The 12367-nt window shown below is 45.5% G+C and overlaps 1 protein-coding gene across 1 annotated transcript in view; it reads left to right on the forward strand.

Annotated features, from left to right (window-relative positions):
- The window catches only part of LOC124616537 (monocarboxylate transporter 12), a 678171-nt gene that overhangs the window by 526391 nt on the left and 139413 nt on the right, over positions 1-12367 (forward strand). The window contains exon 2 of the mRNA XM_047144854.1: positions 1843-1962. Within this exon, the coding sequence (XP_047000810.1) occupies positions 1843-1962 (120 nt within the window). The remainder of the gene's footprint in view (positions 1-1842; positions 1963-12367) is intronic.

The raw sequence follows: 12367 nt of genomic DNA on the forward strand, positions 1-12367 counted from the left end.
TGGGTTTAGAAAACATTGTTCCTGTGAAACACAATTGACTCTTTATTCACAAGAAGTGCTGAGTGCTATTGACAAGGCATTTCAGATCGATTCAGTATTCCTGGATTTCCGGAAGGGTTTCGACACTGTACCACACAAGCGGCTCGTAGTGAAATTGCGTGCTTACGGAATATAGCCTCTGTTATGTGACTGGATTTGTGATTTCCTGTCAGAGAGGTCACAATTCGAAGTAATTGACGGAAAGTCATCGAGTAAAACAGAAGTGATTTCAGGCGTTCCCCAAGGTAGTGTTATAGGCCCTTTGCTGTTCCTTATCTATATAAACGATTTGGGAGACAATCTGAGCAGCCGTCTTCGGTTGTTTGCAGATGACGCTGTCGTTTATCGACTAATAAAGTCATCAGAAGATCAAAACAAACTGCAAAACGATTTAGAAAAAATATCTGAATGGTGCTAAAAGTGGCATTTGACCCTAAATAACGAAAAGTGTGAGGTCATTCACATTAGTGCTAAAAGGAACTCGTTAAACTTCGATTACACGATAAATCAGTCTAATCCAAAAGTCGTAAATTCAATTAAATACCTAGGTATTACAATTACGAACAACTTAAATTGGAAAGAACACATACAAAATGTTGTGGAGAAAGCTAACCAAAGGCTGCGTTTTATTGGCAGGACACTTAGAAAGTGTAACAGAGCTACTAAGGAGACTGCCTACACTACGCTTGTCCTCTTTTAGAATAATACTGCGGTGTGAGATCCTTACCAAATAGGACTGACGGAGTACATCTAAAAAGTTCAAAGAAAGACAGCACGTTTTGTATTATCGCGAAAAATTGGAGAGAGTGTCACAGAAATGATACAGGATTTGGGCTGGAAATCATTAAAAGAAAGGCGTTTTTCGTTGCGACTGAATCTTCTCACGAAATTCCAGTCACCAGCTTTCTCCTCCGAATGAGAAAATATTTTGTTGACACCGACCTACATCATAGAGAGGAACGACTGAAGCGACGAATGAAAATGTGCCAGGGTGGCGTAATGGTTATCACATTTGCCTGATGAGCAGCGTTGGTAAAAATTTTCATTCGCTCTTTCAGTCTGCATATATACACCATAGATGTTTGAGACTTGAAAAGGTCTTTGGAACCACATAGATTTATTTAATTTTTTAAAATTATGTAAGTCTGCAGGCTTTTGTGGCCGTTGTCACTGAAGTTAAAATCTTCTGGGTTATTAGGCCGCGTCATGTTTCTTCTAAAATGTTCGACGTTTCCACGTCTCTACTGGGACCTTCCTCAGGATCTTCAGGATCTTTTGGTGTCCACTACTGCTAGAACACTCATGTTCTAGCGGTAGTGGACACCAAAAGATCCTGAGGAAGATCTCAGCAGAGGGGTCGAAACGTCGAACATTTTAGAAGAAACATGACGCGGCCTAATAACCCAGGAGATTTTAACTTCATTTTTTTAAAATTATCATTCGTACGCTAGACCGTCAAAGATTAATCTCTATGTCAGAACGTCGCCACCGGATTTCGTAGTTTTGCGGTGAATTTAGTCTGATGCCGTGTGCTGCATTTGAGTGGAATAATTCCTGCACAGGTCTCTGATTCCGTGCTGTCTCTCAGCTTCCAACAAAAAAGAAAGAGAAGTAAGCCAAGGAAGCAGCCTTGGGAAGGTCGCCGGCTGCGGCTGCAGCAGCGGTGAGTCAACAGCCCGGAAGGACAGCCGCACGCCGGTTATTTTAGATGGGAAGCTAGCGGGCGGTGCCAAGCGCCACGCCGCCCCGCAACCAGCCACCAGCCACTGTGTTGTAACGAGGCCGCTGTCCTGTGTGTTGCAGCGGACGGCGTCACGTACTCGTTCGGCGTGCTCTACGTAGAGTTCCTGGACGCCTTCAAGGAGGGCAAGGGCGCCACCGCGCTCATCGCCTCCATCCTCGTCGGCGTTACCTTCTGTTCCGGTGAGTAGCCATCCAACCCTCATACTCAATTTTGGTGTGATGCCATCTCCAGCGATCATTGATTAATATACACTGACGTGACAGAAGCCATGGGATAGCGATATGCACATATACACAGTGGTCCATTGATCGTGATCGGGCCAAATACCTCACGAAATAAGAGTCAAACGAAAAAACTACAAAGAACGAAACTTGTCTAGCTTGAAGGGGAAAACCAGATGTCGCTATGGTTGGCCCGCTAGATGGCGCTGCCATAGGTCAAACAGATATCAACTGCATTTTTAAAAAATAGGGGCCCCCATTTTTATTACATATTCGTGTAGTACGTAAAGAAATATGAATGTTTTAGTTGGGCCACTTTTTTCGCTTTGTGATAGATGGCGCTGTAATAGTCACAAACATATGGCTCACAATTTTAGACGAACAGTTGGTAACAGGTAGGTTTCATTATTAAAACACAGAACGTAGGTACGTTTGAACATTTTATTTCGGTTGTTCCAATATGATACATGTACCTTCGTGAACTTATCATTTCTGAGAACGCATGCTGTTACAGCGTGATTAGCTGTAAGTACCACATTAATGCAATAAATGCTCATGTTGTCGGGCATTGTCGGTGGATCACGATACCAAATATCCTTCAGCTTTCCCCACAGAAAGAAATCCGGGGACGTCAGATCCGGTGAACGTGCGGGCCATGGTATGGTGCTTCGACAACCAATCCACCTGTCACGAAATATGCTATTCAATCCCACTTCAACCTCACGCGAGCTATGTGCCGGACATCCATCATGTTGGAAGTACATCGCCATGCTGTCATGCAGTGAAACATCTTGCAGTAACATCGGTAGAGGATTATGTAGGAAATCAGCATACATTGCATCCTTTATATTGCCATCGATAAAATGGGAGCCAATTATCCTTCCTTCCATAATGCCGCACCATACTCGAACCCACCACTTCGCTGATGTTCCAGTTGTCGCAGCCATCTTGGATTTTCGGTTGCCCAGTAGTGCATATTATGCCGGTTTGCGTAACCGCTGTTGGTGCATGACGCTTCGTCGCTAAATAGAACGATTGCAAAAAATCTGTCATCGTCCCGTAATTTGTCTTGTGCCCAGTGGCAGAACTGTACACGACGTTCAAAGTCGTCGCCATGCAATTCCTGGTGCATAGAAATATGGAACGAGTGCAATCGATGCTGATGTAGCATTCTCAACACCGACGTTTTTGAGGTTCCCGATTCTCGCGCAATTTGTCTGCTATTGATGTGCGGATTAGCTGCGACAGCAGCTAAAACACCTACCTGGGCATCATCATTTGTTGCAGGTCATGGCTGACGTTTCACATGTGGCTGAACACTTCCTGTTTCCTTAAATAACGTAACTATCCGGCGAACGGTCCGCACGTCGTTGGTAAACGGTCAATTTTAACACGGGTAATGTATCACGAAGCAAATACCGTCCGCACTGGCGGAATGTCACGCGATACGACGTACTTATACGTTTGTGACTATTACAGCACCATCTATCACAAAGCGAAAAAAGTGGTCCAGCTAAAACATTCATATTTCTTTACGTACTACACGAATATGTAATAAAAATGGGGGTTCCTATTTAAAAAAACGCAGTTGATATCCGTTTGACCTACGGCAGCGCCATCTAGCGCGCCAACCATAGCGCCATCTTGTTTCCCCCTACAAGCTAGACGAGTTTCGTTCTTTGTAGTTTTTTCGTTTGATGCTTATTTCGTGAGATATTTGGCCCGATCACTATCAATGGACCACCATGTACCGATCGTGGTAGTATCGCTTACATGGTGTATAAAAGTGCTGTGTACTGGCTGAGCTGTCATTTGTGGCCAAGTGATTCGTGCGAAAAGTTTCCGACGTGATTATGGCCGCACGGCGGAAATCAGCAGTCTTTGAACGTGGATTGGTACTTAGTGCTAGACGCGTGGGACATTCCATTTCAAAAATGATTAGGGAATTCAATATTCCGTGTCCACCGAGTCAAGAGTATGCCGAAAAATGGTTCAAATGGCTCTGAGCACTATGGGACTTAACATATGAGGTCATCAGTCCCCTAGTACTTAGAGCTACTTAAACCTAACTAACCTAAGGACATCACACACATCCATGCCCGAGGCAGGATTCCAACCTGCGACCGTAGCAGCAGCGCGGTTCCCGACTGAAGCGCCTAGAAATGTTCGGAGAGTATTCCGAGAATACGAAATTCCAGGCATCTTCTCTCACCACGGACAACACTGTGGCCCATGGCCTTAACGACCGAGAGCAGCGGCATTTGCTTAAAGCTGCCACTGCTAACAGAAAAGCAACACTGCGTGAAATTACCGGAAGTGAGTGCGGAACGTAGGACGAACGTATCCGTTAGGCCTGTGCCGAGAAATCTGACGTTAATGGGGTATGGCAGCAGATGGTATGACAAATCGCCTGTAGCGCCCCTCCTCGGCTCGTGACCGTATCCTTTGGACCCTAGACCATTCGAAAACATTGGCCTGGTCAGTAACAGAGCTCCTGTGAACGGGAACGCGTTGGTGCCTCTCGCATCCATCTAGAAAAGATAACCTGAAGATGCCTAAATAAGGCGAAACGCGTCGTTGAAAAATAAAAAAAAACTAAAATTCCAACCAAGAGTGTTTTTAACCAATATTGTTAAGCACTGGTTTGCTGTATGCCACATATGGATTGGAATAAATTACAGTAAATACAAGTGATACAAGTACGGAAAAAATTTAAAACATAAGAGTACGTCAAGGACGCAAAATATCACCGATGCTTTTTAATACCCATATTAAATACATTATCCTAAACTAGAGGCAAAACATACGAAAGGTGTTAAAATACCAAAAGAAACCATGTTAAATGGTTTACTTCATGCAGATAATGTCTTGATATAGCAAGAACAAGTCAACGTGCACTGTACCACCTGAATGACCTTTGCAAACAATACTATGTTTCTAAGACCGAGACTAAAATTACGGCTTTCTGGGACAAACATGCGTTCCGATCCTAAAACATTGTGGAGAATGTGATTTTAGAACAAGTGTCATTTTTCACTTATTTCGGGTGTTGAATCGGTCTAGACGGTAATAAACATATAGGTGCAAGATTGGCTACATTTGAAAATACATACACTGCCGGAAGAAACATGCAACACCCTCAGGGACTGTGTTCAGGGACACCAGAGTGCAATATGTGCACATTGAGGGTTTCTATTGTCATTGATTGATTGCGCACCGTCATTGGCGATAAGGTGGCACTCTGGAGGCCTGTGTGTCCCCACCCCGTGCCGGCCGCTGTGACCGAGCGGTTCTAGGCGCTTCAGTTCGGAACTGCGCTGCTACTACGGTCGCAGGTTCGAATTCTGCCTCGGGCATGGATGTGTGTGATGTCCTTAGGTTGGTTAGCTTTAAGTAGTTCTAAGTTCTAGGGGACTGATGACCTCAGATGTTAAGTCCCATAGTGCTCAGAACCATTTGAACCGCCCCCTGTTTTGCCACTGCAGGCAGTAATTTTGCTGAGTTTAACGGCGAACAGTATGTGCAACATTCATTCTAGGGTATAACCATGCCTCGCCGGAGAGTACATACTCCTCTTGAACAACTTCAGCCATTTGATCAGTGTCGCATTATGGGCCTACAGGAAGCTGGATGGGCGTGTCGACGGGTTACTGCACACGTTGGGAACAACGTACCTTTGGTACCTTGCTGCTTTCAGCAGTGATCTGTGGAACATTGGCGAGACAGCAGAGCTGGTTCTGGACGTCCACGTACAGACGCAAGCCAGGATTGACGCATTGTGAGAGCAGCAGTGGCGGACCGAACATCATCCAGGGAAGAAACCTGGGCATATGGTGCACCTAATGTACACCAAGGAACATTGGAACAGTGTGCTGAAACAGGGCTAAAATCACGTGTGCTAACACTGACACCACGACACCACCTAGCATGGCTGTTTTGGCGTCTTGGAAGAGTCGACTGGGTGGTAGTATGTCACTCTGTTGTCTTAAGTCATAAGAGCAGGTTCTGTTCGTATGCGAGAGATGCACTACAAGTGCGTGCCATAGACCTGGTAGCGGTCTATTTCGGTGTACATTCACCAACAACACACAAGTCCCACGTCAGGCTTCATGGTGTGGGGGCCATCAGTTAAGGCTCGCGGTCCCATTTGGTGTTTCTGCAGTATAAAGTAACCAGTGGCCGCTACATTGCACAGACTGTTATTCCCGTGCTACTGCCATTTCTTCAAAAGGAATGCGGCGTGATTTTCCAGCAGGACAATGCGCGTCCACATACGGCTGTTGCGACGCAATTTATTATTCATAGTGTATAACTACTGCTCTGATCAGCAAGACCAACAGATCTCTCGCCAATTGAACACTTACGAGTCATAGTGAAGCGGGAACTTCCTCATGCTCCACATCTTACAAGATCCATTGCCGAATTGCAACAAAGGTGCAAGGTCCGTGGGCCAGTCTATCGCAGAACGCCATTCGGCACCTTTACGATCGTTTGCATGCTAGACTACACCTCTGCGCTGCCGCGCCGGCCGCGGTGGTCTAGCGGTTCTAGGCGCTCAGTCCGGAACCGCACGACTGCTACGGTCGCAGGTTCGAATCCTGCCTCGGGCATGGATGTTTGTGATGTCCTTAGGTTAGTTAGGTTTAAGTAGTTCTAAGTTCTAGGGGACTGATGACCACAGAAGTTAAGTCCCATAGTGCTCAGAGCCATTTGAACCATTTGCGCTGCCGCCAGAGGAGGGGGGGGGGGGGGGGGGGGGAGGGGACACTGTGTACTGATGTAAATTTTCGACACCGTTTATTGTGATATGTGCGTTTCATTTGGTCTTAATCTGTTATCATATGTTTCTACAATGATAAACTACCTGTCACATTACTTTTGAATAAAATACTTTGTTCTTGAGGGTGCTGTATTTTTTTCGGCAGTATATGTGGTGCCATTCATAATGTATTTAAAAATAAGACCAGTCAAGAGACGAGAGAAAAAATTTATAAAAATTTGGCTGTTTCATCGCTTCTGCATAGAAATTAATGTAGATTATATTAGGTGAAATACAAAACGTAGAAATCAAAATTTCTAAGAGAAAAGAAAGGCCACTCAAGAACAGACAATATAGAAAACGAAACAGTGCTACAAGAACTATTGAAAGTAGAATAAGCAAACAGGGCAACGCCTGGTAGGATCACGTACAGAGAACGGACAGTAAACAACTAGCGTCTTCTTACAAGGCGGCAGGAATAAGAGCTCTTGTATAATCTAAAAAGAGATGGACAGACAATGTATCAAGACCCAACAGACAACGCCTAATCCATAACTGCAGAAAAAGAAGAAGAGCTAAGAGTCTCGAAAACAGCCAAGAATTCAAGAATTCTACATTGAAGAGCCAAAGAAACTGGTACTCCTGCCTAATAATTTGCAGGGCGCCCGCGAGCACACAGAAGTTCCGCAATACGACGTGACATGGACTCGACTGTCTGAAGTAATGCTAGAAGCAACTGACACCATGAATTCTGCAGAGCTGTCCATAAATCCGTAAGAGTACGAGGGGGTGGAGATCTCTTCTGAACAGCACGTTGCAAGGCATCCCAGATATGCTCAATAATGTTCATGTCTGGGGAATTTGGTGGACATCGGAAGTGTTTGAACTTAGAAGAGTGTTCCTGAGGCCACTCTGTAGCAATTCTGGACGTGTGTGGAGTCGCATTGTCCTTCCGGAATTGCTCAAATCCGTCGGAATGCGCAGTGGACATGAATGGATGCAGGTGATCAGACAGGATGCTTACGTACGTGTCACCTGTCAGAGTCGTGTCTAGACGTATGAGGGGTCCCATATCACTCCAACTACGTACGCCCCACACCATTGTAGAGCCTCCACCAGCTTGAACAATCCCCTGCTGACATGTAGGGTCCATGGACTCATGAGGTTGTCTCCATACCCGTACACGTCCATCTACTCCATACAATTTGAAACGAGACTCGTCCGACTAGGTAACATGTTTTCAGTCATCAATAAGTCCAACGTCATCGTTGACGAGCCTAAGCGAGGCATTTAGCTCTGTATCGTGCAGTCATCAAGGGTACACGTGTGGACCTTCGGCTCCGACAGCCCTTATCTATTAAGTTTCGTTGAATGGTTGGCACGCTGCCACTTGTTGATGACCCAGCATTGAAATCTGCAGCAATTTGCGGAAGGGTTCCACTTCTGTCATGTTGAACGTTTCTCTTCGGTCGTTGTTGGTCCCGTTCTTGCAGGATCTTTTTCCGGCCGCAGCGCGGTCGGAGATTTGATGTTTTACCGGATTCCTGATATTCACGATACACTCTTGAAATGGTCGTACAGGAAAATCCCCACTTCAAAAATGGTTCAAATGGCTCTGAGTGCTATGGTACTTAACATCTGAGGTCATCAGTCCCCTAGAACTTAGAACTACTTAAACCTAACTAACCTAAGGATATCACACACATCCATGCTCGAGGCAGGATTCGAACATGCTACCGTAGCGGTCGCGCGGTTCCGGACTAAAGCGCCTAGAACTGCTCGGCCACACCGGCCGGTTATCCCCACTTCATCGCTAAGTCGGAGATGCAGTGTGCCATCGCTCATGCGCCGACTATAACACCAAGTTCAAACTCACTTAAGGGGCTCCGGAAAGGCTCAAAATCATGAAAAGTTCAATTTTTACTTTTTTGCGTTTTCTGAATCTGCAGACTATTACCTTTTAATAGATATATAATTTATTCAATTTTGAAGACTACAACTATTTTTAAATTTTTTTTGAAATGTGTTCTACATGGGCGTGACCCACTGTGGCGCTGTTAAACTGGTGTCAAATGGTGTTATTATTAACGTCCGTGTTCATCAGGTACATTTTAGTGATGTGAGATAAAGTATGTGTTGTGGCTAACCTGAGATGGTTCAATATACACTCCTGGAAATTGAAATAAGAACACCGTGAATTCATTGTCCCAGGAAGGGGAAACTTTATTGACACATTCCTGGGGTCAGATACATCACATGATCACACTGACAGAACCACAGGCACATAGACACAGGCAACAGAGCATGCACAATGTCGGCACTAGTACAGTGTAAATCCACCTTTCGCAGCAATGCAGGCTGCTATTCTCCCATGGAGACGATCGTAGAGATGCTGGATGTAGTCCTGTGGAATGGCTTGCCATGCCATTTCCACCTGGCACCTCAGTTGGACCAGCGTTCGTGCTGGACGTGCAGACCGCGTGAGACGACGCTTCATCCAGTCCCCAACATGCTCAATGGGGGACAGATCCGGAGATCTTGCTGGCCAGGGTAGTTGACTTACACCTTCTAGAGCACGTTGGGTGGCACGGGATACATGCGGACGTGCATTGTCCTGTTGGAACAGCAAGTTCCTTGCCGGTCTAGGAATGGTAGAACGATGGGTTCGATGACGGTTTGTATGTACCGTGCACTATTCAGTGTCCCCTCGACGATCACCAGTGGTGTACGGCCAGTGTAGGAGATCGCTCCCCACACCATGATGCCGGGTGTTGGCCCTGTATGCCTCGGTCGTATGCAGTCCTGATTGTGGCGCTCACCTGCACGGCGCCAAACACGCATACGACCATCATTGGCACCAAGGCAGAAGCGACTCTCATCGCTGAAGACGACACGTCTCCATTCGTCCCTCCATTCACGCCTGTCGCGACACCACTGGAGGCGGGCTGCACGATGTTGCGGCGTGAGCGGAAGACGGCCTAACGGTGTGCGGGACCGTAGCCCAGCTTCATGGAGACGGTTGCGAATGGTCCTCGCCGATACCCCAGGAGCAACAGTGTCCCTAATGTGCTGGGAAGTGGCGGTGCGGTCCCCTACGGCACTGCGTAGGATCCTACGGTCTTGGCGTGCATCCGTGCGTCGCTGCGGTCCGGTCCCAGGTCGACGGGCACGTGCACCTTCCGCCGACCACTGGCGACAACATCGATGTACTGTGGAGACCTCACGCCCCACGTGTTGAGCAATTCAGCGGTACGTCCACCCGGCCTCCCGCATGCCCACTATACGCCCTCGCTCAAAGTCCGTCAACTGCACATACGGTTCACGTCCACGCTGTCGCGGCATGCTACCAGTGTTAAAGACTGCGATGGAGCTCCGTATGCCACGGCAAACTGGCTGACACTGACGGCGGCGGTGCACAAATGCTGCGCAGCTAGCGCCATTCGACGGCCAACGCCGCGGTTCCTGGTGTGTCCGCTGTGCCGTGCGTGTGATCATTGCTTGTACAGCCCTCTCGCAGTGTCCGGAGCAAGTATGGTGGGTCTGACACACCGGTGTCAATGTGTTCTTTTTTCCATTTCCAGGAGTGTATATTGCTGGTGTGATTGTCGATTGTTTCATGTTTATTTACTCTGTCGTTATCTCGAAAATATTCGTAATTAATTCTGTTTCTTGAGTCTCTGTTTTGTTGAAGTATAATAATGAGTAAAAGTAAAGTTATTAGAAATCCTCTGAAGGCTTTTAAGAAAAGGAGAAATGTTGGAAAGCCAAAGGTATGTGTTATTACTGTAAACAATGAAGACGATAACCAAGTGAGTGAACCTAACCACTCAAGTACACCTGCCCATAGCAGTCAAAGTGCGAAAGAAAATACTTCACAGAAGAAGCTTGGTTCAATGAGTGAAAAGTATGAATGTTTTATGAGCGAATCGGATGTGAATGAAATATTTGATATGTCGGTTCTCAAAGGAATTTTTTCAAAGTGTGTAAGATGTATTCATTGTAGTGAAGTTGGTCTGGAACTCTCCATAATAAAGCACGTAGGACTTGCTAGTGAAATACAACTGAAATGTGATAAGTGTTCATACATGACCACCTTTTGGAACAGTGTTGCAGTAACTGCAACTGAAGAAAATGGTAGCAAAATCTACGAACACAACAACGAGCGATGCTTGCTTTAGACAAGGAACGCCTTCGGGCTGCAGACAGGGCTGTAAAGAGTCTAGAAATGCAAGCAAGAGTAAACAGGAGGAGGAACAAGAGGAAGCTGGAGGAGTAGTTTGCAGAGGATGAAGATAATCCATCCTATGGACCTGGAATGCACTAAAAAGTTAATCCAATCTTTGTCGCTCGATTCCCAAAACTTTTATTTTCTCATACTAATTACATGTTTTCTAAGGATCTTCCAAACATATTTGTTTCAAACTTCGAGTAAATGTTACACAGTACCTTCTGCATAATTTAACACAGCCTTTTTCCAAAAAACTGTATATTTTTGAACATATAAATAAAAAATTGCAAAAAAATGTTGTGAATTTTCGTTACAATTGAAAAAAATAATCTTTAATAACTGAACTAAAATTTTGTAAAATCCCTGTGTAAAGTTGTAGCCCATATTCCAATAAATAATCCGTAAAAAGTTCAACTTCCTACCTCAAATACTTTGTGAGGAAAGATGTAATTTATAAGCGTTATTTTAACATTGCAAGTATAGGGCGTTCCGGAGCCCCTTAAATCTTGATAACCAGCCATTGTAGCAGCAGTAACCGACCTATCAACTGCGCCAGACACTTGTCTTGTATAGGCGTTGCCGACCGCAGTCCCGCATTCTACCTGTTTAAATATATCTGTATTTGAACACGCGTGCCTATACCAGTTTCTTTGGCGCTTCAGTGTATAACTTACAAGCTACGTTTAACACAAGGTATTTTCAGCTGGGTTACGTGATGGCTTGCTCGTGTGAACAGGCTTGTGATCTCATCAGGAAGATTTCAGCTACGAAAAGCCGCACATTGACAGGCTATACGCACCTGGTATCAGGAACAAAGCTGACACGGTTAGTGAGCACACACAAAGAACTGGCACACCACGCTACACTGAGTAAGGCGAGAGGGAATTTGAAAGACCTTGCACTAGCAAGGGTAGTGCGTGACCTCCAACGTTCGGGAATGTGCGAAAATGTGCTTAGAATATATATCGCTAATCCAAATGACAATGGTACGAGCATTTGCATTTAAACTGCGCTTCTTACCACCAGAGACATTTGAATGACCGCCTGTTAAAAGCCTAAGAAAGAAAATTTGGCAACACGAAGAAACAAAATATTGATATAATAGGACCCAAAGCACACACGTTTCAGTGTTGTGACCTACTGCTATATTTCCCCTTGCTTAAAATAACTATGCTGTCTGGACAACAAACGTTTTCTGCTGAGCTGATAATTTTGCACAGTTATTCAGAGTGTAGGTTTGGGATTTCAATGAAGCGGTCAAAGCGAGGTGGAATGGAACAGTATGCACATTTGACCGAAGAACGTGCCTATGTTACAGTAGTTGTTGTTGTTGTAGTCTTCAGTCCTGAGACTGATTTGATGCAGTTCTCCATGCT

Source organism: Schistocerca americana, chromosome 5 (genome assembly GCF_021461395.2).
Source record: "Schistocerca americana isolate TAMUIC-IGC-003095 chromosome 5, iqSchAmer2.1, whole genome shotgun sequence".
In the NCBI taxonomy this organism is placed as follows: domain Eukaryota; kingdom Metazoa; phylum Arthropoda; class Insecta; order Orthoptera; family Acrididae; genus Schistocerca; species Schistocerca americana.